This window comes from Bidens hawaiensis, unplaced genomic scaffold, assembly GCF_021521415.1.
Source record: "Bidens hawaiensis isolate Kalapana, Puna unplaced genomic scaffold, B.hawaiensis_p1.1 tig00009570_1, whole genome shotgun sequence".
In the NCBI taxonomy this organism is placed as follows: domain Eukaryota; kingdom Viridiplantae; phylum Streptophyta; class Magnoliopsida; order Asterales; family Asteraceae; genus Bidens; species Bidens hawaiensis.
In genome coordinates, this window is record NW_027491715.1 from 731,522 (window position 1) to 757,685 (window position 26,164).

At 34.8% G+C, this 26,164-nt stretch overlaps 3 protein-coding genes and 2 pseudogenes across 5 annotated transcripts; 3 read left to right on the top strand and 2 right to left on the bottom strand.

Moving 5' to 3' along the window:
• The first annotated feature begins 989 nt into the window (after positions 1-989).
• Positions 990-2,427, top strand: LOC143532925 (25.3 kDa vesicle transport protein SEC22-1-like). Its single transcript, XM_077027828.1, has 5 exons — positions 990-1,218; positions 1,323-1,483; positions 1,563-1,709; positions 1,792-1,868; positions 2,109-2,427. Exons 1-5 carry the CDS (start codon positions 1,031-1,033, stop codon positions 2,190-2,192), a joined length of 657 nt encoding a protein of 218 aa, XP_076883943.1. The 5' UTR covers positions 990-1,030; the 3' UTR covers positions 2,193-2,427.
• Positions 2,428-3,798: 1,371 nt separating this feature from the next.
• LOC143532981 (peroxisomal (S)-2-hydroxyacid oxidase GLO4-like) lies at positions 3,799-6,413 on the top strand (annotated as a pseudogene). Its single transcript, XR_013135276.1, has 11 exons — positions 3,799-3,954; positions 4,056-4,180; positions 4,480-4,526; positions 4,612-4,689; positions 4,767-4,890; positions 5,383-5,497; positions 5,531-5,593; positions 5,689-5,758; positions 5,843-5,943; positions 6,015-6,119; positions 6,201-6,413. The product of XR_013135276.1 is annotated as a peroxisomal (S)-2-hydroxyacid oxidase GLO4-like (transcript).
• A 1,834-nt stretch (positions 6,414-8,247) lies between these two features.
• On the top strand, positions 8,248-11,852 carry LOC143532948 (peroxisomal (S)-2-hydroxyacid oxidase GLO4-like; annotated as a pseudogene). Its single transcript, XR_013135270.1, has 8 exons — positions 8,248-8,251; positions 8,703-8,779; positions 9,624-9,748; positions 10,218-10,413; positions 10,991-11,060; positions 11,144-11,244; positions 11,316-11,420; positions 11,509-11,852. The product of XR_013135270.1 is annotated as a peroxisomal (S)-2-hydroxyacid oxidase GLO4-like (transcript).
• Positions 11,853-11,964: 112 nt separating this feature from the next.
• Positions 11,965-18,730, bottom strand: LOC143532980 (protein PHYTOCHROME-DEPENDENT LATE-FLOWERING-like). Its single transcript, XM_077027882.1, has 12 exons — positions 18,551-18,730; positions 17,114-17,156; positions 16,953-17,017; positions 16,798-16,869; positions 15,827-15,907; positions 15,586-15,753; positions 15,395-15,493; positions 14,171-15,297; positions 13,877-14,091; positions 13,636-13,781; positions 13,503-13,541; positions 11,965-13,400 (listed from the first exon to the last, which is right to left on the bottom strand). The coding sequence occupies exons 1-12, from the start codon at positions 18,728-18,730 to the stop codon at positions 11,967-11,969; spliced, it is 3,669 nt and encodes a 1,222-aa protein (XP_076883997.1). The 3' UTR covers positions 11,965-11,966.
• Positions 18,731-21,006: 2,276 nt separating this feature from the next.
• LOC143532982 (oligouridylate-binding protein 1B-like) lies at positions 21,007-25,880 on the bottom strand. The gene is made up of 12 exons (XM_077027883.1): positions 25,684-25,880; positions 23,445-23,506; positions 23,039-23,141; positions 22,890-22,966; positions 22,756-22,817; positions 22,550-22,637; positions 22,388-22,463; positions 22,260-22,290; positions 22,050-22,169; positions 21,878-21,963; positions 21,620-21,796; positions 21,007-21,537 (listed from the first exon to the last, which is right to left on the bottom strand). Exons 1-12 carry the CDS (start codon positions 25,783-25,785, stop codon positions 21,256-21,258), a joined length of 1,266 nt encoding a protein of 421 aa, XP_076883998.1. The 5' UTR covers positions 25,786-25,880; the 3' UTR covers positions 21,007-21,255.
• Between the last annotated feature and the right edge of the window lie 284 nt (positions 25,881-26,164).

Consider the following 26,164-nt stretch of genomic DNA (forward strand, 5'->3'; position numbering starts at 1 on the left):
GTTTTGTTATGCATGTGATTTGTTATGCTTGATTTTGATAGGTTTAGATCGAATCGGAGTTACGTTTGATGCTAGTTTAGGTCTGGCTTTGTAATCACATTATTATTATTATTATTATTATTCAATTTTCAATTCTGCTTGATGTTTTTGTGAGTTGAGATCACGTGCATTGATTAATCGTATGTTGATTTTGTAGTTTATAATAGATCTAATTCCATTACCTACATTGGCTAATCTGTAGTGTTAGAATCAAATACAAATAGTTTGTGAGAAGCGTACAGATAACTAGAGTAATTATTGTTGCTCTACTTCATATTTTGTAGTGTAATTACTCTAACTTAAAACTGTAGGGTAGTTCTTTGTACGTTTTAGTAGGTTAATTTCTAGGGGAGTGGGGGTGCAAACAAGCCGAGCCGCTCTCGAGCTACTTTGAGATCGCCAGATCGGATCGATAAAAAGCTACAAACGACCCAAGCTTTTTTTAGCTTGAGCCGAGCCTAAGCCTCTCGTTTAGTTATTGAGCCTGAGCTCGAGCCTTGTTCGGGAAGCTCTTTTAGGCTTGTTGAGCCTTAACAAGCTTTCTGTATTTTTAAGTTTTATCTCTTTGGACTTCTATGCATTAATTTCACACTACACTGCCGTGCTCGAGTCGAGCTTAGGCTCGTTTAAGGTTTTTCTCAAAATATATAAAAATAATTAAAAATGCATATAAATTAGTTAATAAATAATAAACAATCCAGGACTCGAACTTGAAAAAACAATTCACGAACCAAGCTCGAGTTTTAGAAAAAGTGCTCGAAACGAGCCGAGCTCTCGAAAGTCATAACGTACTGCATCTCTCCCCGTAGTCTGTAATTTGTATATAAATTTCTGAACAACATACCTTACTGAAACACTTTTTAGCTTATGAAACAAATTCGTATTGCTCTAAATCTCTAATGTATTTAGTTTTTTTGTTATAAACTTATAATACTCTTTGCAGGGTTTTTGTTTTTAAATTTCATACAATTTAAAGCTTCTGAAAGTAAACATGGTGAAGCTGACAATGATTGCTCGTGTTACCGATGGCCTTCCACTAGCTGAAGGATTAGACGATGGCCGTGATATGCAGGATGCAGAGTTTTATAAACAGCAAGTTAAGGCCTTGTTTAAGAACCTTTCAAGAGGACAAAATGAAGCTTCTCGGATGTCTGTGGAAACCGGCCCTTACATTTTCCAGTATTATCTATTCCGTCTGCCTTTGTTTTTCTTTAAAATATGTTACTGTATGTTATGTAATTCTTGTTGGTGATAATTTAACTTTATATGTGGAATATTTTCAGCTATATAATTGAAGGGCGGGTGTGTTATTTGACAATGTGTGATCGTGCTTACCCAAAGAAGCTTGCTTTCCAATACCTTGAAGATCTTAAGAATGAATTTGAGCGCGGCTATGGGAATCAAATTGAAACTGCTGCAAGACCTTATGCTTTTATAAAATTTGGTAAATGTTGCCTTCAATGATAAGCACTGGTAATTAAGTAATTAACATTCTTGTTGATTAACACATTCTTTGTGAATAGATACGTTTATACAGAGGACTAAGAAGTTGTACCAAGACACAAGAACTCAGAGGAATATTGCAAAGTTGAATGATGAGCTTTATGAAGTGCACCAAATAATGACCCGTAACGTGCAGGAAGTTCTTGGTGTTGGTGAAAAGTTGGACCGTAAGTTATTCATTTCTTTCAGTTGTCATCTGTTATGTGAAGCTATTGAAAATATTAATTTATATATATTGATTTTTTATAGAGGTCAGTCAAATGTCAAGCCGATTAACCTCTGAATCTCGCGTCTATGCTGACAAAGCAAGAGATCTAAATCGACAGGTTAGAATTGATTAGTTGTTGGTGGTTTTTGCTGCATCTTGGGGGGTGTTTGGGATTGCATTTTACGTTTTGATTAATCAATTAGCTGTTTTAAGAGTTTTGGGAATTGAGATTGCTTACCCAAGATCCTGAGTGAAATAAGCAGACTGCAGTTGTTTATTTCAAAACAGAATAAGCAATCCCAAACACACCCCTTAGATTATTTTTTTTATTTTATTTTTTATTTTATTTAAATTGTAGGCATTGATAAGGAAGTGGGCTCCTGTTGCAATTGTTCTTGGAGTTGTGATTCTGTTATTCTGGGCCAGAAATAAGATTTGGTGATCAATGGTTTGTATTCAGTTGTTTTTGGGCGGATTAAGATATTACGAGTTATTTGAGCCTTCAAGTAGAAAGGTTATAAATTATGATTGTATTTTCATCATATATAGTTGCTAGCTATATGGAGGTGGTTAATTAAAAGAACCTTATGTTTAGAAAACATTTACTTTATCCTGTGTTGGATTAATGGATTTATTATACATGGATTTGGTTTGGTGTTGTGTAATATTCACTCATTGCACATTGATGTGCAGGCGTGCAGCTAGAGAATGGTGCTTTGTTTTGTTAATGTTCTAAAACTAAACAAGGAGATTTTGATAATATAAAGTGTTTTAGTAATATGAATCACTGGATTAAAACTCAATTTTGGAGCATGTGTTGTGTTAGTTAACAGAATTTTACTCTATTCATCATTTTACTACGTTTGTTCGTGTTACACTACACTGATGATTAACTACAGTATTTGCTCTTGGATGATATATCGTTTCCTCACACTTCTTGATTCCACCATTTAAAATCTTCAAATGACATTCCGTGAATGGTGAAATCTGTTGATGGTCAAAACACTTAAAGCATCCCCAACTTAAGAATGATTGTCCTTGACAATATATCAACAACTTAAGATCTTCCTCTGTTGAGAAGACATTTACCATAACAAGTAAAAACAAGGTTCCAAAAATTGACAAAAAGTTAAATTTAAAGGATTAAAGTCTAACACATGAATAAACCAAGGATTGGGTGGTGGGGTCCATGTTATCTGTGATGACTCATGTGTCTGATTATTGTTTATGGGCCCACTAAAAAAATTAACAAAAATAAGTTCTCACCTAATCCTTTACATTTATATCACATAACCTCCTCCACTACAGATTAATAGCAGTTTAAGGTATGATTTCTATGCATATTAATATTGATATTCTTGATTCATTTAATGTTTAATTATGTAGAATATATACATCATGTTCATTTGTACTGTTCATTGTCTAGATTTTAGGGTTTTAGACATGCAATATCACTTCATAAATGTCCACAAGGTTTAAATTATTAAAATGCAATAAGCAGTTTCATTTCAAAACTGGTCTATCAAACTTTCAAGATCCTAAACAGTTGTGAAAGTTTAAGACTTTGGCCAATTTAGAAACTTCAGTAAACTACCTAGGGGTGTTAAACGGGTCGTCTTCGCTGTTTGACAGGTTCAACCCGACATGAACCTGAAGACGACCCAAACCCAAATTTGTGTAAGACAATTGAACACGAACACGATCCATTTGACTTGAAATTATTTACTTTTTAATGTTTTCGCATATTAATAACATAAAGTTACACTTTTATAACAAAAAATACAAAATTTATATAAAACAATTACATTTTAATTATAATACAATGTGTCAATTTCCTTTTTAAGTTTTAATTTTTTTCATAAGATTCCCAACTGATTTAATTTATTACATAAAACACATTTTAATAAAATGAAAAATAAATGGGTTGAACGGGCCACTATGGCTACTTTCGTGTAAAAAAATGTGATTTTTAATTCAATGTTAAAACGGTTTATATACGCGTATACATATATAAGCTCAAACTAATCATAATTCTTGATACCAGAAACAAAAGTGATCAGAATGGGTGATGAACCAGTCAATGTGAAGGAATATCAAGAATTGGCAAAACAGGCTCTTCCAAAAATGTATTATGACTTCTTTGCTGGTGGAGCTGAGGATGAACACACACTCAGACAAAATGTCGAAGCATTTAAACGAATTACGTAAGTTACTATTAACTTTATAATATTGCTATCATATACATTATTATTATTATCATCATCATCATCATCATCTTTTTGACAACATATTATTTTATCAACAGTCTTAGGCCAAGAATTCTTGTGGATGTGAGTAAAATAGATATGTCAACAACAATATTGGGTTACAAAACTTCTGCACCAATTATGATTGCTCCAACTTCTATGCATAAGTTGGCACATCCGGGAGGTAGAAATTTATAAATCACAGATTTTTTAAACTGATCGGGTATTTTATGTTACAAAAAGTTAAAAACTTATAATTATGTGATAATTTAAACAAACTGACTGTATATTTTATGAAAGAATTTGAAAGGGAAAAAATGAACACCAGGTTCTATAGTTTAAACATATATAACTGTTTTATATAAATTTGTTTATTTTACGTCGTATATTTGTAACTTTAAACTAAAATATGCAAAAGTCACTCAATTTCATGTTTAGCAAATATTTTCCTGTGTGTTTGTGAATATTGATTGTATATTTCAGGAGAGATCTTGACCGCCAAAGCAGCGGCTGCTTGTGATGTCATAATGGTAATTATATTGCTACAACCGCAGCTTATTACTAAATTACTTTTGTTATTTTATTTATTTTTTCCTTTTATTATTTCTGTTGCAGGGATTATCTTTCTCAGCTACATGCACAATTGAGGAAGTTGCTTCCAGTTGCAATGCTGTTCGATTCTTTCAGTTATATGTACGCAATCTTCATGACTTCATTGTTGCATTTAAAATCGAGTTTTTAAATGTATCTTATTTTGGATTTTGTTTTAGGTGCACAAGAGACGCGACATATCTGCTTTGATGGTGAAAAGAGCTGAAACAAATGGATTCAAAGCTATTCTTCTTACTGTTGATTCTCCTAAACTCGGTCGAAGGGAGCTGATATAAAAAACAAGTAAAAGCATCGCGTAAAATTGTGTTTATTTTCGGGTTAATAACTAATACCATAAAACTCCAATATACTTTCTATTTCCCAAAGAAAGTACCTGTCCTAATTTTGGTATATGAAAGTGAAAGCCCATCGACTTGTAAAAGAAACACTCGATAAAATTCACAAAGCTAATCTTTATATTTTAAAGTCCGGGAACTTGTCTAAAATGTACATAAATAAAAACAAATGTAAAGTAATGCTTGTTAACTCTTAAAAGTCACATTATCAAAAATTTTACAAGTTTAAAGACATCAGTTTAAAAAAAGTCAAAAAGTACGTGTATTTTTTCCAATTCCATGGATTACGATACACAATAAATTGTTTAGTGACCTTGTCGTCGATTTTTACAAGCTAAGGAAATACACTGTTTTTTCTTTTATGGTATTAATCCTTTGTTTTTTGTTAACTTTTATTCTTTTTCTAGATAAATAATTAATCTTGCAAAATTTTATGTAGAATGATTGCACCCCAGCTGAAGAATTTTGAAGGACTTATGTCAACTGAAGTTCATGATGCAAGTGAAATTACTCTCTTATTGTTGTTTTTTTAGAGCTCCTTATTATGCATTTATGTTAATGGTCAATACATTATATGCAATTTGCAGAGTAAGGGCTCAAATCTTGAAGCATTTGCATCTATGAGTCTTGATCCTTCTCTTTCTTGGAAGGTATAAAAATTTACTTTTAGCATCAAATTGTTAAATAACAGTTTTTTTTTTTTTTTTGGTGTGCTAGAAGTAGTTACATATGATTTGTTTTGCAGGACATTGCTTGGTTAAAGTCCATTACAAAATTGCCAATTTTGATAAAAGGTGTACTCACTCGCGAGGATGGTACGACCCGATTCAACTCATTTCTCAACCTGCTCGACCCGTCCATCTTGTCACCTCTAACTATAGCTTGTATTTTGTTGGCAGCCATCAAAGCTATGGAAGTAGGAGTTGAAGGAATTATAGTATCTAATCATGGCGCACGAAAACTAGACTATGCTCCAGCCACCATCGATGCTCTCGAAGAAGTAATCAGTAATTATACATATTTATTCATCACTTAGCAAATCCAATATTAAGAAATGTATTGGGCTTGCAGGTGGTACTTGCAGTTCAAGGAAGAATACCAGTTCTCTTTGATGGAGGAGTACGACGAGGAACAGATGTGTTCAAAGCTTTAGCTCTTGGTGCACAAGCTATTATGGTACTTTAAATCCACCAGCAAATAAGATAAACATATGATAGTTTTATTGATGTCTTAAAACAATACTCGATAATATTGCAGATTGGGCGACCGGTTGTGTATGGGCTGGCTGCGAAGGGCGAGTATGAAGTTAAAAGGGTGATTGAAATGTTGAAGGATGAACTTGAGCTCACAATGGCTCTTTCTGGCTGCCCGACTCTCAACGATATTACCAGAAATCATGTCAGAACGCAGACCGATATTCGCCATTGTAAACTGTAGTTTCAGATAATGAGATTAGCTGGAAGAATAAATTGTTACACATTCAATGCTAAATATTGGACATCATAGAACATTGATATGTAAACATTAGAGTTTAGAACTTAAAATGTCCCAGTTTCAAGCATATATATATATAGTCATAATTTTTAACCACCTCTAATTTCAGCATATATGTAGTTGCTTGATATATAGAGGTGGTTAACTGAATGAAACCTTTATGTTTAGAAAGTATTTATTTTGTTGGATTAATGGATTTTATATATGGATTTGGTGTGGTGTAATATTCACTCAGTCTCATGATACATGGTTTTGCTTGTTAGTAAGCCATTGATTTTAATGAATAGGCCAATGATTTTAACTCGTTACGTTTTATTTGCACGGCATATGAAGCCATTTTCGTTCGTTTACCCTTCGAGGACTATTTATTTGTGTAACATAGTTAATATTGTAATCTAATCAGACCAGTTTAGAGAGGCTGTTTATTGCAAGTGGGACCCATGTCTTTTTTAATAAAACTTTCTTTTTTTATATATATATAAAGGCAAATTGGTGTTCATATGCAACAATCAATCACATGGGGTCCATTTTAGCTGTGCTGCGTTGACTCATTATTGTGATTATTATTTGTATAGGGATCCACTAAATAATTTCACCAAAACTAACTTTTGAACACTACATTCTCTGCAGATCATCAACACAACAGGTATGATCTCAATGTATATTAATCTTTCTTGTCCCAGTTTCAGTTTAGTTTATATTGGTCATGTTTTTAAGTTTTATTTGTAACAAGATGGTCATGATTATCATTAATACTGCAACTTGAGTAGGAGTGTTAATGATGAGGTTTTTTAGTCTATGGCCCGTAGGCCCGTATTAGGTTTATAGATTGAGAGTTCCCTTCCATTGACTTCGATACAATTTACATGAGTTAGGTTCGTGTCTTGTTAGAAATCCACACCCCTTGTTCTAACAACACAATGCTTTGTTAAAAAGTGTGTCAGTGGTGGTTAAAATGGTTCGACAGTTAATTCGGTTATCATATAGTAGGAACTACTTCAATATATATATTTATTTGAAAAATGGCTAGTTTTGTTTTTTCTTTATGATTCCATTTTAAAAATGTTTATATACGTGTATATGCATATTGGCTCAAACTCGATAGAAAGGAACAACTAATCATAATTCTTGATACCAGAAACAAAAGTGATGAGAATGGGCGATGAACCGGTGAATGTGAAGGAATATCAAGTATTGGCAAAACAAGCTCTGCCAAAAATGTATTATGATTTCTTTGCTGGTGGAGCTGAGGATGAACACACACTTAGACAAAATGTCGAAGCATTTAAACGAATTACATACGTGAGATATTATTAACTTTATAACATTGTTATCATATACATTATTATCTTTTTAACAACATTTTATTTTATCAAAACAGTCTTAGGCCAAGAATTCTTGTGGATGTGAGTAAAATAGATATGTCAACAACAATATTGGGTTACAAAACTTCTGCACCAATTATGATTGCTCCAACTTCTATGCATAAGTTGGCACATCCGGGAGGTAGGAAAATTCATAATTCACAGATTTCTTAAACTGATCGGGTATATTATTATGCGATAACTTAAACTGACTGGATATTTTATGCCAATTTTTTTTTAAATTATTATTGCGTGATAACTTAAAATGACCGGACATTTTATGCCAAAGATTTTTTTAAAAATTATTATTTTGTGATAACTTAAACTGTCTGCGTATTTTATGCCAAAGTTTTTTTTTTAAATATTATTATGTGACAACTTAAAATGTATGGTTATTTTATGCCATAAATTTGGAAAAGTTATTATTGTGTGATTAGTTATATAAAATGGGTATATACTGCAAGAATTTAAAAGATAAAAAGAAATGAGGATAAGTTTCTATGGTTGAATACTTAAAACACAAATCTCTTACATAAATTTGTATTTTTTTGTTGTCACTTTAAAATTTTAGACTAAAATATCAAAAAGTAAAATAATTAGGTTTAAACAGGTTGTATACGTGTCAACCCATATCGTGTTCCGGTTCATGTCGGGGTTGACTCATCAACCCGCAAACACGACCTGTTGAACACCCATGTTTAACACCCATAGTTTCATGTTTAGTAACTATTTTCTTGTGTGTATGTGATTTTTGAATGTATTTTTCAGGAGAGATATTGACCGCCAAAGCAGCGGCTGCATGTGATGTCATAATGGTAATTTTATTGTTTTAACCACAACTTACTAAATTACTTTTGTTAATTTAATTTATTAATTTTTATTATATTTTTTTTACTGCAAGGAGTATCTTTCTCAGCTACATGCACAATTGAGGAAGTTGCTTCCAGTTGCAATGCTGTTCGGTTCTTTCAGCTATATGTATGCAACTTTTTTTTATAATTTTAACTAGTGCGCACTCGCTATAGCAATCGAAAGTGAAACCCCGAAAATAAAGTCGTGATGTGCTCAAAAGAATATGGACATGTACATAGACCGAAAGCATAGAAACAAATACCGGTAACGATTCTGATAATATTGTGATACCGGTACCTATGTTTTTCCGGTCAAAATTGGTTCGTCACGGTACTGGTACTGGTACGATACCAGCACTCATATAGCTTAGAATGCCAAAAAAATACTATGTTTTAAATTTAAGTTAAGGAATGCAAATTATTAGAGGAAAATCAAATTGAATGATGAATTAATGAGTTAAAGGCGTATATTATATATATAGTATAGTATAGGGTTTGGATCAAATACAAATGAGATTAATGTGCTAAACGTGAGAATCAAATAGAGTAATTATGTAATTACTCTATGATGTAATTACATAATTATTCTACTTGTATATATAATTACTCTACTTGATTCTCACGTTTAGCACGTTAATTTCATTTGTACGTTAACCTTCCCCGTAAATTGTAACAAATAATGCTCTAATTACTTATATAGGGGAAAGTTAACGTACAAATGAAATTAACATGCTAATTGTAAGAATCACGTAGAGTAATTATATATACAGGTAGAGTAATTATGTAATTATATCATAATTACTCAGAGAGTAATTAATATGATATAGTTACATATTTACCCTACTTGTATATATATTATTCTATTTGATTCTCATAATTAGCAGACTAATTTCATTTGTATTTGATCCAAACTCTGCTTATATATTATATATATAGATGTAAACATTAATTTATTTTGCATTTGTTTTTAGGTGTACAAGAGACGTGACATATCTGCTTTGATGGTGAAAAGAGCTGAAGTAAATGGATTCAAAGCTATTCTTCTTACTGTTGATACTCCTACAATTGGTCGTAGGGAGGCTGATATAAAAAACAAGTAAAAACATTACATAAAATAATCTTTCTTTTTAGGTTAATAAGATATAAAATCTAATATACTTTCTTAGTTTTAACGAAATTTCCCAACCTTATCTTGGTGTATAAAAGTTCCTCAACTTATAAAAAAAATACACGAAAAAGTCACTAAGTTAGTTTTGAATATTGAGTCCCTCAAATATTTAAAATAATGATTTGTTAACTCTCTAAATTTGTCAAGATGGTATAGCTTTTCTTTCTTTCTTTTTTTTTTTTTGAAATAAAAAAACATTGAAAGTCACTTTTATCACATTTTACATATGTTTAAGAGTTAACATGTCATTTTTTTAGAAAAATGAAAAGTACCTCCATTTTAGACACTTTGATATACAAAAATTAGTTTGTTGACTATTTTTTATGGCCTTTTCATTTTTGTTAACTTTTAATTTTCTTTTCAAGATATATAACTAATGTTGCAACATTTTATGTAGAATGATTGCACCCCGGCTAAAGAATTTTGAAGGTCTTATGTCAACTGAAGTTCATGATGCAATCTTTTTGTTGGTTTTTTAGGGTTCCTTATTATGCATTTTTTTAATGCATTACATTATATGTGATTTGCAGAGTAAGGGTTCAAATCTTGAAGCTTTTGCATCTAGTAGCCTTGATCCTTCTTTTTCTTGGAAGGTATAAGAAATTACTTTTGGCATCTCTTTGTTCTTATGCAATCTTTTAACCAAAAGGACCCACAATTTATATCTATGTGGTCTTGACGCGGAGCGCAAAAAAATAAAAGAAAAAAATTGTCTTAGAAAAATTTGATATTGTATGCAATAACTAGAGCATTACATTAACGCTATTTCCACTTTAGTTGGATAATAACTGGTAATATGGTGGTTAAGGTGTAAAATAGGAGGTCAAAGGTTCAAACTCTATAAATTACTTCAATCAAATATTCCCATAGAAAATAAAATAATCCAAGAAAAAGTGTTTATATCGAGGTTGGGGCTCCAAATGATGGAATCCGGGTCCCGTAGTTTGTCACATGATTAGCATATCGATATGTTTTCATCCATTACTTAGAGTTATGGTAACGGGCCGGTAGCTCCCCTTTTTTTAAGTGGGGCCTTTTTCTACCATGTTTGCCTTTGTTTAGTTGGTTCAAGTAGGAGCCTGCTAACTCTGGATAAGTTCGGTATCATGTCTTTATATAATAGTTTTTTTATTGTTTGCTAGAAGTAGTTACAACTGATTGGTTTTGCAGGACATTGCTTGGTTAAAGTCCATTACAAAATTACCAATTTTGATAAAGGGTGTACTGACTCGCGAAGATGGTAAGACCCGATTCAACTCATTTCTCAGCCCGTCCGACTCATCCATCTTGACGCCTCTAATCTTAGCTTATTTTTCTTGGCAGCCATCAAAGCTGTGGAAGCGGGAGTTAAAGGGATCGTGGTGTCCAATCATGGAGGGCGACAACTAGATTATGTCCCATCCACCATTGATGCTCTTGAAGAAGTAATTATCCGTCGTTAACAAATCTAAATTCACTTAATCACCATTTATTAATAAAATTAATGGCCTTGCAGGTGGTACTTGCAGTTCAAGGAAGAATACCAGTTCTCTTTGAGGGAGGCATACGACGAGGAACTGATGTGTTCAAAGCTTTAGCACTTGGTGCACAAGCTGTTATGGTAATTTCACCTGCAGATAGGATAATAACTTCAAAATTCCAGTATCTTTCTTATAATCATACTTAGATAATGTAATCCAATATTGCAGATTGGGCGACCGATTTTGTTCGGGTTGGCTGCAAAGGGCGAGTATGGAGTTAAAAGAGTGATCGAAATGTTAAAGGAAGAACTTGAGCTCACAATGGCTCTTTCTGGCTGTCCCACTCTCAATGATATTACCAGAAATCATGTCAGAACGCAGGCTGATAATCACCAATGTAGACTGTAGCTTCAGATAATCTTATCAAGAATCATTTCAAAATAATATGCTAAATAAATAAATTGTTACAACTCCAATGCTAAATATTATTCAATCTTTTGGAATTGAACACATGATTTATGTTAAATGTTTGAAATCATATAACACCGATATGTAAACATTAGACCTTAAAATGTCCCAGTTTCAAGCATATAAATATATATCTATACATTTACCCTCCAAAATACTATTCTCCATTACACAAACTTGAAAAAAGATAAATCAACAGTGAGCATGTATGATTATGGCTAGCTGCTCTTATTAACACCCTGCATATCCATTGGTGAATTAGTCATACTACTGACCGAACCCATGGTTTGTGAGCTCAGCTGTGGGCTTGCAGGACAATTAGCCTCTTGATTACCTGCACTCATTGGTGGGTGAATCGCACCAGAACTTAACTGTGGGCTCATCGGGGTCCGCTGGCTCATTTGTTGAGGGCTAGCTTGTTGTTGCAGTCCCATTGACGGAGAACCAACCTGTTGCTGAGGTGGCGAGAGAACCGCCTGTAAGGGAGATGATGATTCTTGCTGCTGCTGTTGTTGCTGCATTTGCTGATGCTGATGTGGCAATTGCTGCTGTTGTTGCTGATGTGGCATTTGCTGCTGCTGCTGCTGTACATGCATCTGCTGTTGTTGTTGCTGATTTGGCAATTGCTGTGACTGATTCATGTAAGCGTTCATGCCGGACATTAATTTTGGTGGGGCCATAGCAGTTCGTTGCATTGGGTTCACATTGTTTGCCAGGTTCATACCAGGACCCAGCATGGAATAGTTACTTGACCCTGGATGCATCTGGCGGTTTGCACCTGGCAACCCGGTGATATTACCAGATTGCCCTCCTGCCCCACCCATCATAGCTCTGTTCTGTTGTACCATTCTAAGCTTTGCATTCATCATTTGAGCTTGAACCGGTGTTATCACCCCATTCCTAAGTTGCTGACTTATTACATTACTAATATTAGACGCCTGGTTCATATTAATCGAAGACTGGCCCATATTATTCCCCATTCCCGATAGCACCCCCGACATCGGTGGTGAAATCCCACGATTGGCCCCCATGCCTTGAAGCCCAACAATATTATTCCCCATGCCTTGAAGCCCAACCATATTATTCCCGGTATTACCCCCCATTCCAACATTCCCAAGCGCCATCATCATCTTCCTCTGCATTTGAGGTTGTTGCTGCTGTTGTTGCTGCTGCTGCAACATTTGAAGTTGAAGCGGGGTGGTTTTATTCAACATATGACCTAACTGTTGCATGTTTGAATTTTGTCCCATTGCATTTAAATGAGATAATGGATTGGAAAGCATCATAGCCGATGATCTTTGCATCTGTTGTTGCATCAAGTTATGTTGATTTTGTTGAAATGACGGTTGTGACTCCGGTTGCATGGGCCGTGCAGGCGGCAATAACCCGCTTCCGCCTTGCGAGATTTGCATCGGTTGTGAATTTGCAGGTGGATGCATTCTTGGACCTGATGAATTCACTGATGTGTTATTATTATTTCCACTATCAGATGGTTTTGCAATTTCATTGCCTGAAACCGTATCTGACATTTCAATTTTTGGGGATAATACTCCAGACGGGTTATTATTTGGTTGATCACCGGAAGATCGAACGGTGTTGGCTGGTTTTGGTTGGAGATGATCACCCGCAAGTTCATAACCTTCACGCAATATCTGCGCAAAACAAGTTATAATATGGTTATTATCTTTCATACACATTAAAAAGTAAAAAAGATAATATTTTGAAATTAGTGAATTCAGATTTTAATATCATACCAGTGTCTGGAATTGAGCTGCAAGCAAGTCTGCAATATGCTGTAACATTAAGTCAAGTCAAAAGTTAGAAATACTGTATTTGTTAAATTCAAAAGGATACAAAATTATAAAGAAATAAAAAGTAAAACTTAACGGTATTGGGAAGTGTAGGAAGGCATTCTTCTGAAGCTAAGTAATCACAATCATCTAATTCTCCATAATGCATTGCAACTGTGCCATTGTCACGTTTCTCTGATAATATCAATCTAGTACGCAATTTTGAAACTGAGAACCCGTTTCCTGAAAGAAAAGTCAGCATATATGATCAGAAAAAGTCAACATCTTATTATATATATATACACACACACTTTTTTATAGTACTTCAACAAACAAACCTTGGAGCAGACGTTCTTTCTGCTCAAAGATCAAAACTCGGGTCTTGCAAACATTCATGCTCCCTCCCACAAGTGATTTAGACAGGGGCATGTCTTCATCTTTAGGGTTTTCATTATTGAGATCATTAAAGAGATGATGATTCAATTGTTGAGTGCTAAATGATGTATTCTCAATGTATTCATCAACCTTATTCTTTTTCATGTTTAACTGATACCTGCAATAAATTTAAAATTAATCATATAAGCTCAACATCAATAAAAGTAATTAAAGTTAGTTTACTCTATATTCAATACCTGGCAGTCAACATTTCAATCTTTGAGAATTTGTCACGTATGCTTTTATCAGCCTCTTTTCCGACAAGCGGACTGGAGGCATTAAAGGGCCCAGCCCCACTAATGTTACTTACACTAGCAGGCGATCCGACGCCACTCATAGCAGCAGGGGTTTTTGGAAGAGAGGTTGATCTTCTGGCTGCCATTTGAGCATTAGAAGTCAATGATCCAGCCCCGCCAACAGTTGGAACTGAAGTGACTGCCGACTTGTCCCTTTGGGGTGCACCATACTGCGCGCCATGAGATCCACTGGAAAATTCCCCTGACTTTGATGATAGAGGAGATTGAGGTAACGTTCCAGAAGATACACGTGGACTTTGTGCTGACTTTCTTCTTTGAAATTGTTCCTCTTTCCTAGAATTATCCAGAGTGTTCCATGGAGTTGGTGGAAAACTGGATCTCTGAAACTGCTGATTCAGCCTCTGTTGTTGTAGGCGCGGGTCAACATCTGAATCCACCATCTGCATGTTTCGGTTTAGCTCTGGGTCAACAGGCTCTTGTTTCAGATTGTATCTCAATCCGGGTTGACCCATTGTAAACGGTTCTTGATTGAAGCTTCCGTCAAATGGATACCTTTGCATTCCACCATTATAAGGTAGCTGAATACCTCTACCAATTGATTGCTGGTGTTGCTGCTGGTGTTGCTGCTGCTGTTGCTGCATGAGTGAATTTAATCCATCCATTTGTTGTTGACTTCCATCAAGACCCATTGAGTTTGACCTAGCTCTTTTAGTCAAACCAGTCATGGAAGACAGTTGACTATCTTGGTTTTCCCTCTTACCCAAATTTGAATTCATGCTTTCAGAATATGAATTCATCATGTCTTGTACGGGCCCGGAACCATGATCCTGCATAACTCTAGGGTTTCCAGACCCGATTTGATATTTTGATTGATAAGACAGTGAAGGAGATGCTGGAACAACATTTTGGCCAGTCGAATTCACAAAATCAGACGGCTGCACCATCAGCGCTGAATTTTGGTTTTCCGGGAACCGGTCAATGCAAATCTTCTTCCCGTTGACCGAATTGTCCGGTCCCGCCATTTGCCTCAACCTCTTCCGTCTAAGTTCTCGTATATTCAAATTTAGCTGTAACAAAATAATAAGTGAATTCAAACAAAAAATAATATAAAATAAAATAATTTATCCACATCAGCAGGATTATTATTAAGCTTATAAAACTTACATTTGTGCAAGTTGGAGGTCTGCAGAGTCGGTCTAAGTTGGGAGTTGGGTTGATATCCAGCTTTGGATTTAGGGCTATTAATATGCGGGCTTCTGCTTCCTACAGGCCCAAATAAATTAACTGTTAGATTGCAGTATATTTAAATATTTTCATTTGATTATTAATTTATTATCATATTAAATAAAGCTCACCATTAAATCACCATAAGTCCAAGAACTGTCAGAAATCAAAGGGATGTCCTTAACCACGTTCTCTAATGACATTTTAAGGCGTATTTTGGTGGTAATTGGGCGTGATGAATCTGCAGAGGAACCATTATTAACTCCTGGTTCTGAAGCAGAGTTTCTATAATCTCTCACCTGCAATATTACCACATCAGAAGGAATGTGTCTAAACGTTAGTTCTAAATTTCTATAAAATGTGATCACTTACCTCACAAGCAACTGCCCCATTGTTATATTTGCATGGTATATCATCCAATAAATCAGCAGGTAACAAGCCACGCTCAATAGCCTTCAAGTACCAATAAAAAAACAGGTGTGTTAAAATTTCTTTGATAATCACTCATTTCTAATTTAACAAACCTTGAACACGAAGCACCAGTAAATATCTGACAAACTCAAGCAACTTCTTTCTTTAGTTATCAAATTAGCAACTGGCCAATTAGTAACAGCCTCAACTTTCGCCAGATCCAGTTCGATTCCTTTCGTATACACCATGTGACCAGGAAATGTTACTCCCTCCAAGCAGAATTCACAATTTAGAAAGTTTAATTCTCAGTCGTGTGGTCTCTGCGAAGGGAATCGACGTAGAAACGCCAAAAGCTGAGACATTTACTAATGGCCAACACCTAATACAGTAACTGGAGTAAGAAGTTTCTTGGTTATGGCAGGTTATTACCAACGCTTCTTGGAAGGTTTCTCATCCTTGGTGTTACACTAACTAAATTGATAAGAAAAGGTGTGAAATTTCAATGGTACGAGGGGCCGGCTATTAACAGTCCCGTTGACTAAGGGTGCTTCAACTGAAGAGATTGTCATACATTTAGATATAAGTATAGGTGCAAGGATGGATGGGTTAGGTATGGGTGAAAACATGTTCTAATTGAAAGGTAATTTTTTAGGAAGTGCCACATGAGGTCAAGCTGACCCGCAAACTCTTATTTACCAGTTTTTATGCATAATAATTAATGTGTTGGCTATAATTACAAGTTACAATCCAATATTTAAATGAAAATGATTTCGATGGTTGCGTCAAAAATAGACCGGGGGACCTCTGTCAACTCGTTTAACTCATTTCCTTTTGAACTACGCTTATTTACTCATCTAACCCATTTGAGATGAAAACCCAACCCGATCTGTGCATTTCATAAGTAAAATAAAAGTATGAAGATTGAGAATTACCAAGAATAGGCTTTCTGATGTCCGATCATATGGGTGCAAGAACTTTGGATCATCTTGTACAACAATCCGATTCTAAAAGTGTGTACAAAGTAGTTAGTCGATTTCAAAGCTATTTTATAAACAAAACAAAATTCTGACATAATGTAGTAACAAACCTCAGAGGGGTTTCCAATTGAATATCCATCAGGAAAGAGGTTTATGAAGAAAGAAATGTCAGCATCTGACAAAAACAAAATATAAAATTAGCAAACCAAGTATCCGAACAGCCAGTGAAGGCGAACAGAAGTGCGGTAATTAATGTTCTTTAGCAAAATACCTGAAATTTCAGAATCATCTCTGCCATTTTCAGCAACATCAACCTACAGTTTCAGCATACATCATAAACGTTATATCAAACAAAGTGTACAAAAAGTTTAAAGTCTGTAATAGCTTAAGTTAATTATGAGCAAAGATCCTATCTTTCCAAGGGAAAGGTTCAAATAATAACCATTAAAATACTTAAACTCGTGAAAACCACTTTTAAACACTACTTTTTTTAATTTTTTGTTTTCATTCTTTTAATATGTTATTAATCTTTACCAAAACAAAAAAGACAAAAATAAAAGAAAATATGTATATGTAGAGCTTGTAATCTACATATATGTATCTCGATCTACTTATTCTTTTTATTTCTTTTTGGTTTTGGCACAGATTAATAACATGTAAAAAGAACGAAAACATGAAAATAAAAATAAAAACAAGATTTTAAAAGTGGTTTTCACTAGCTACCAGGTTAAAAGTGGTTTCCACTGGGCCCTAATTTAAGTGTCCTAGCAGATTGTTACACCAGTAAACAAGCCAATGACTTCATTTCACTTTCTAAACAATATTTACACAAAGCTTCTATAAATCCCTAATTCTTCTGTGGTCAATACAAATCACCTGCAACTCTACACAATTTCCCATAATCATCAACTTTGTTGAAAATTTACGCAAATTTCTCATCAGATTGCACAAAAAAGCACGCGATTTAACCGATTTGCAAAACAATACGCCGATACAAATCGAATGAGTATAATAACATATAAAAAATACGAAAAACATAAATAAAAATGTTTAAAAGTGATTTTCACAAGTTTACAAGTTTCATCATCATATTATTACACCAGTAAACAATCCAACTGAGTTTGATTCACCTATTAAACAAAATTCATACAAAGTTGTCATAAATCCCGAATTCTACTGAGCTCAATTCAAATCATCCGCGAGTCTACACAATTTCCCTAAATAATCACTATAATCATCATATTTGTAAGCTAATAGATTCAATTTGAGCTAAATACACGTCAGACTGATCAAAGCCGCACAAACAAACACACAATTCAACCGAATAGCAAAAGAATTAGACAAGACGAAACTTATCAACTTTATTAACATATTACATAATAAAAGTATATAAAAAACAGGTTTTCATGAGTTTACAAGTTTCATCATCTTTCCTAAACCCTAAATTAAGTATCCTAGCATATTATTACACCAGTAAACAATCCAACTGAGTTCACTTCACCTATTAAGCAAAATTCATATAAAAATCTTACAAATCCCTAATTCTACTGTGCTCAATTTCCCATAATCATCAAATTTGTAAGCAAATAGATTCAATTTGAGCTAATCACACGTCAGATTGAATCAAATTGCACAAACGAACACGCGATTCAACCGATTTGCAAAGCAATTAAACAATTAGACGAAAGTGAAGAAGATGCATACGTACCGAGGGTTTAGGTTTAGGTTTAGTTTTTGCAGCTGAAACAGCAAACTGATTATTATTATTAATATTATTATTATTATTATTATTGTGAACATCTTCTTCTTCTTCTTCGTGTTGTGGATCGGGTTTAGGTTTAGGTTTGGGGCGAGTACCGGTCTTGGAGACCTTGAATGAAACCACCATTGCGATAATCTCAGAAGCTGTGAATTGATTGATTGTTTAAATGATGAGTTTTTTTACATTGCGTTCGCCATAGACGGAGCTCCTGAACGGACTGGTTATTAATTTGGGTCTTGGGACTTTGTTAGGGCTATAGCCTATATGTATATATTTAAGGGGTTGACTTAAAAAACAACCTTATATTTTGAGAAAGATTTTTTTTAGGGCGGGGCAATTTATATACGAGATACGAAAATACGACATGTATTTATACGACTTTAACAGGTAACATGTAAGATTTTTGAAAAGGTTTTGTGTACTAAACAAGTTATGAATTTACCTGTTAATTTTCGTGTCTAAACGAGTAAAATACATGTTTATCTGTTAAGTACATGTTAAGTATATGGTTATATTTTTATAATTAAATATATATAATTATCAGTTATCCTAAACCATATATTTCTAAAACATTCTCACTCTTTGTTTCTCAGCCGTCACCACTCACGAACATTCCATCTCCGGCTTTTGTTTCACTAAATAGGTTGTCAAATATGTGTTTCAAAAGAGCTCTTATCGTGTATTATCATGTTTTTTCGTGTATACCAGGTAGTAACAGGTTCGTGTTTGTGTTCGTGTTTGGGATACAGATACACGATAAGTTTTCGTGTAGCGTGCATGTATACACATTTCGTGTTTGTGTCTTATCGTGTACGGGTATACACGATATGCCAGCCCTAATATTTCACTTTTTAATATAGTTGTGTATAATTCTTTGATTTGGTGTAGTGGTAGGAAGTTTGGGTAATTTAGAGGTATGAGTGGCTCAATGAAAAAATATATTAGTATGTTTGTGATATTCGGTTCGATCCCGAGGGCGTCCGGGTTTTACCACCAATGGGCCTTCGAGCGGGTGAGTTTCCCCTGGAATTGGAGATGACTTGGAGGCTCTTAAGGGCTTCGTATGGTTAGGTTGGACAAGTACCTATTGGGTCACTCCGTAGGAGTTCCTAATAATTATTTGTTTGTTGATATAAGTTGTGTATAATGATTGTAACGAGAAAGGCTCTAGCGTTCGTTTCAAATTACATTTGTTATAACTAGTGAGTGGTGAGGACTGACGAAGGAGAGCTGTGATGTGAGTGTTACGTAAGCTGGAAAGCCACCTACTGACGGATGTGTTAGTGAATGATTGAGTGATTTAAAAAAAACGTCTAATTTAAAAGATAATAAAAAAGTTGAAAGGCTCTTTGTACGCGGGAAATGATGGTTGATTAGTATGAGTACCCTCATGGAATCCTCGCTCACGGGAGACCCACTCACTCACATAAGGGCGATTTAGGATTTTGTTAGGGACTAGAGTATAAGAGTGTCTCAGCACGAGAATTATTTTACATAATTAAAGATATATAGGTGTTTTTTTTTATTTATGATATACTGAATGTATTAAATGTAAAGGAAAAAGGCTTTCACATTGGTTGCACGTAACTACGTAAGGACGTGTGTTATATCTAGTGAGTGGTGAGGTATGAGAACTGTCACGTAGGCTTTATATCAGCTGGAAAGTCACTAGCTTATGATGTGTTACATCTAATGAGTGATTTATTTAAGAAAAGAAAATATTTTAGCGTTAGAAGATAATAAAACGATTGAAAGGCTCCATGTACATAGGAAATGGTAGCTCACTAGCGTAAGCATGCTCACTGACCAGCCACAAAGGTGGCGTGGTATTTCTGCTACAAGCTGATTTGCAGATCTGGTAGTAGCGAAATCGTAAGAAGGGGTCTCACAATTCCACAAAAGTGTCTCAAATGTGCAACGAGAAAACTAAAATTAAATTGTCTTGCGCGGTGGTTGATTCCTCAACTTTTGACGGATTTAGGTTGAAGAAGCCACGACTTTGACGGAAATCGATGAAGGGTACATCATCAGAGCTTTGAACCCTCCTCTTTAACAATTTTGCTTCACCATCGGACAAATTTAACAATCTCGGCGGTTTTCAGCTCTGTAGACTTGAATTAAGCCTTGAAGAAGTTGATTGATTGAACACAATGACAGTTATAGTTTCTTAATAGCAATTACAGTGTTATTTAAGGGTTTTAGATTCTAATCCACTTGTATAATAATGGTTCAGTTTGAGTTATATTTAAGAAAAAATCATGTTTTGTTGAAGAGTTCTTCGGGCATTCAAGTGCCATTAGAGCCCTTAAAAGTCTCCTAGACAATTTTTGTCCAAAATTCTAGATGTTTTGTTTAAAGCCGCGTTTTTAGCCATACCCTGGGCATTTCATGGTCGCTGGAGTCCGGATCAAATAAACCAACAAGACACTTGTTACAAATACAAAAGCCAGCTACCGCCATAACTAACATTAAACAGACATTACATGTATCCATACTCATGGCAAGCATATAGAAACAGAACAACGGGGTAAAGTTAAAAAAATAAAAGAGATAAAACAAAGCTGAACATCATAAAGCCTTCTAAAAGCTCATAAAATAAAATAATTGAAAAAAAAACACAAACAACGCAAGCAGTAACGCCACGTAATCACTCACTGATAATACATGAGTTGTTGGGCAGCAGCAACATTCTGGAAACCACCATCATATATAGCCTGGCTTGCTCCAGCCGCACCCATACTCACACCACCCAGTGGTTTAAGCGGGTGCTGCCCTTGTGGGTGCATCAGCCCATGGACCCCAACCATCTTGCTTATTGCCAGCTGTCTCTCGTATGCCAACAAGTCAGCAGCCGACAGCATCGGTGCAGGTACAGGTGGCGGAAGTGGGTTTGAGGTTGTTCCTGGCGGGGTCGGCTTACTGCCCCAAGAACACTAAATTGCAACAAAACAAATAAAGAAAAGGTAAGACGAAAAACGAGAGAATTATTTTTGGAAAATAAATAAACGTACGCACCTTAATTTGTTTACCGTAAAGGATGGATTGTGTGTTTCCCATTTGAATGGCTAAAGCAGCCTCTGCGTGATTATTGTATCTCACGAAACCGAACCCTTTATCGGGTTGAACCCGGACTTCCTCGATTACTCCAGCACCAAGGGTGTGAAAGTGGCGATGGAGCTCAAGCTGAGTAACCTGAAACACAATTACGATCGTACCCTTAGTTTGAAACAATTATAAGTATAGCTACACGGTTGAAGGAATATTAGTTCTTACTTCTGGAGCAAGGTTGCCGACATAAACAGTGGTATACTGTGGGTTATTTTCAGGAGCATCATTATTAACAGGCTCTTTATTTTCCTCTGTAAGTAAAAAATATATATATATATTAAAACAAAAGCATGACAGTTGAAACAAAATATTTTAGAATGTAATTTGTGTGGCGTACCTGAAGACCCATTTGTTAGCTCCACGACACTTTTAGAATCTGAGGCCTGTTTTTCATCACTGGTACCGGCACCTTTGGTAGCCCAGTTGCACCTTATTTGCCTACTGCCAAGCCATTTCCCTGATAAAATTAAATAAGAACAAATGATTAAAGAATACTAGCATATATTTACAAATGAACGAATAAAAGAACTGTTAATGTAACACTTACCAGTTAAGTCATTGATAGCACTTTGAGCGTCCTGAACAGTATTGGTAAGTTTAGATTGTAACTAAAAAATAATACTTTGCACAAATATATATAACAATTATGCTCATGATCAGTTATAGACTATAAACCTGTTGATTACGGAAGGAAACAAACCCAAAACCTCGTGAACGGCCAGTTTTCTGATCCCACATAACCCTCGCATCCCTACATCAGACCAATAGATATTAGATAAAGTATATGGTGAGTGGGTGAGTGTGTGTGTGTAGAGAGAGAGAAGATGATGTACTTACGAACAACTACTATAAACAGAGAAGCATGCATATAACATGGCATCTGTAACCTCAGGGCTAAGATCACCAACAAATATGTTGTAGTGACCTGCAAACCAAAAGCGTGAATGCCATGGGATGAATTATTAACTTATTATAAAATAGTAATGCCTGATGATAACTAAACATATTAACCAGACAAAAGATAAGCACCACATAAAACCGACCTGATGTGTCCTCCCTCTGTCCACTGGCATATGCCCAGTTAACTTTAATAGGCTGTCCAAACCTGAAAATAGCATTGATAAAAGGTGGTTATATAAGATAGCGAGGAGCGCATGAATTTATTAAAAACACTTACAAATGCCTCCCGTTTAAAGATAATATAGCAAGCGCAGCTGATCTACGGTCAAAGTAGTGGATGAATCCATAAGATGACTGCACAAAAAACAAAAAAAATTGATATAATTGTGTGAATATTCAACGTATACCAACAAAAGATAGATCTACCTTCTCTTTTCTTATGAGTTTGCAGCCTTCAACAGGACCAGTACTTGCAAAAACCTCTTGAAGAAGTGGTTCAGTCACTTGTATATGAACATTCCCGACATAGCTGCAATGCCTCAAAAATTAAAGAACTAGAAATTATATAAAGAAAAAAAAATAGCTATACAATACTACCAGCTTTTGGTACATATAGCAATATACTCATTCTACATTTCACACTCTGCATATTACAACTATACACCTAAGTAATGTATGTGATTAAAGGACTGAAAAAAGCAAATGTTACAAATATAGCAAACTAATAAACCACATAGTTGGTTAACAGGGACAGATCAAGGTGTTTGTCATGCTTAAACAGGCAAATGAAAAAGAAAAAAAGAACTAAAAAAATCGTCTGTAAACCACTCACACACTGCGGCATGTATTTGGATCAAATCCAGGAGGCAGATTTCCACTTGGGATTGGCTCAATCTGCAAAATAAAAAAGTGAAAAAAAGGAAAACCCCCAAAAAATAGCAAAGCGAAAAGAAAAGGATAAAACCCACCCCACTAACTAGAGTAAATCAGCCCTAAAGAACGAGTAAAAAAGGCAAAGAAGCACACAAAGTCACTAAAAAAAACAAATAACCACATAGTTCCCCTATGTAAGCTTAATAAATAAAAGTATAAGAAAATCCAAGATTAAAGAACTGCTGCATCGCTGAATTCACAATAGGTTCTAACTGCCTTTATTCCTTACAAACGTTTTACAGTTCTTATACATCTGAAGCAGCATTATAGTTTAATCTGCACCCATTGTGGCTAACCAAAAAATGAAGCATCCACTAAAACACAACAGAAACAAAAATGCTTTTGTTGTCTAAAAATCTTTTTTTAAATCAAAATATGAACTTCTTTAAAAAACTGGCAATAGCAATGCGATTAGGAAAATCCCACAAGGGTAATTCTTCGACAGAAGAAACTAACCAAATGCTTAAAACACAAGATTAAACTAAAAACCTTTCCTTCCCAAAATTGGAATGATCACATTTCACAACATAATTTTGGAACGGAAAGAATCTAATAGTGGAACTTTACATGAAAACAAAATAAAAGTTGCATATTAGCCAATCATATTCCTTATGTGCAAAAACAAGCTCACATTCAAAACCAGAACTAACTTCCTATTTCCACATCTCCCACAACCACAGAAAAACCCAGGGGCTAGGAGCAAAGGTTGCCAGACCCCCTATTATGGTGAAAGGGAGCCCACATGCAATAAAGGAAATAAAAAACATGCTGCCACACACTATGAAAGCAAATATTCTCTCGAAGAACAGGGTATGCACCTAATTTCCTAAAAGATAAGCCACTAACTTGTCAAACTGATCAATAAAGGGCCACATAAATACCACTAAACACTCTCACTATTTCTATAAAAAAAAATTGCAGCATTGTCATCATGAAAGTGCCTCAAAATACCACCGCATAACAGCTAATACCCTTATCCAATGCATCAAAGATCAAAGCAAGGAAAAACAATCCGTGACTACAAAACTATGTTGCAAGGGAACTGGTACGGGAAACGGACACGTGTACGGGAACGGGAAACGGCAAAACTCAATAAACGGGTACGGCAATAAATGCATATAAAAATAAATATATATTATAGATAATGTACCACAAAGCCCAAAATATATTCATACGTTGATGTAAACTTCAAAATTCATACATCTTCCAATGATAATCAATCATAAGTCTTTCAAAATCAATCATAATCAATCTTAGTAATAATAGAGAGGGTTAAATATTGAAATACACAAACTAATTTTAAACTTTTTATTTTAAAACTTATAAGTTTTGAGGACTAGATACAAACAATTGAAAGTTAAAGAGGTAAAATGTTAAAATATCTAAAGTTATTTAAACCTAATAAATAACCTAGCCGCTATTCACAACCAGACTTCTTCTTCCTTGTTTCCGGCAAACAGCTCCGGCGCCGGAATATGCCGCCGGAAACGTTTAATAATGGTCCCCGACGTTCAGGAAATGTTTCGAAACCACGTTTGAATCTTCGAAACGGCCAACGACCGTCCCCAGCATCACGGAAACGGTCAAGAAACATTTCCCGCCGTCCCCGACGAGTTTCCGGGACGGGGTACGGCACCATGGCAGCGTTTTCGTGCATCAGAGTTACAAAACCATTAGTTTAAAAGGCATAATATAATATGCAAGGAAAAAAAAACATTGTTCAGTCAGAATTAAAAAAGCACCAGCTAAGCCAAGCAAAAAGCTACCAGTTCACTTTAGAAACTCATATCAGATCGTAATATGAGTCATTTAAATATTATTACAAATTTAGTTATCTTAGTTTTAAACTAGTAACAAAATTCATAATTAATCTGACATTTCAAAAATAATTGGTTAATTAACTAGCATACAATTAAATAAAAAAAAACTCATTTCTTCGAAAATCGATTGCGATAGACCATCACAGGCTCACAGCGTTACGTTTCACAAATAACCAATCAAACAATTTCAAATTCCTTGCAAATTACACGCATATAGGTCATAATCCAACGATCAATCATTCAATCACAAATTACAACATTATGAGAAACAAATAACGTGCATACATTACGTAATCAAAACAAATGACGCGTATAAACCTGTGGAGGAGCTAAGAGGCCAGGATGATACATCGATTGTTGTTGAATGAGAGCTTGCTGCATCAACGCCTGTTGCTGCTTTAGCCTCTGGTGTTGTTGCATTATTATTTATTATTATTATTATTATTACGAAATGAAATGATCGAGATAGAATGAATTATTGTATGGTGAATTTGGGGGTTAGGGTTTCAATCTACTGAATAATAATATTATTATTGTTATTATTATTAAGATCGAGAGAGAGAGAACAATCGCCCTCGGGAAAATAAAAATGAGGGGATACAGATACAGATACAGATACAGATACAGATACAGATACAGAGAGTGGTATGGTACCAAATGAAGCTAGATATTTTTTTTACACTTCAAAATAAGAAAGTTTTGTCCTTCGACTTTATATTTTCGTGTTTATGTTCACCATTCGCAACGCACAATGCGAACCAATGTCCGTCTCTTTTCTCTCTCCTCATTTCCGTCACAA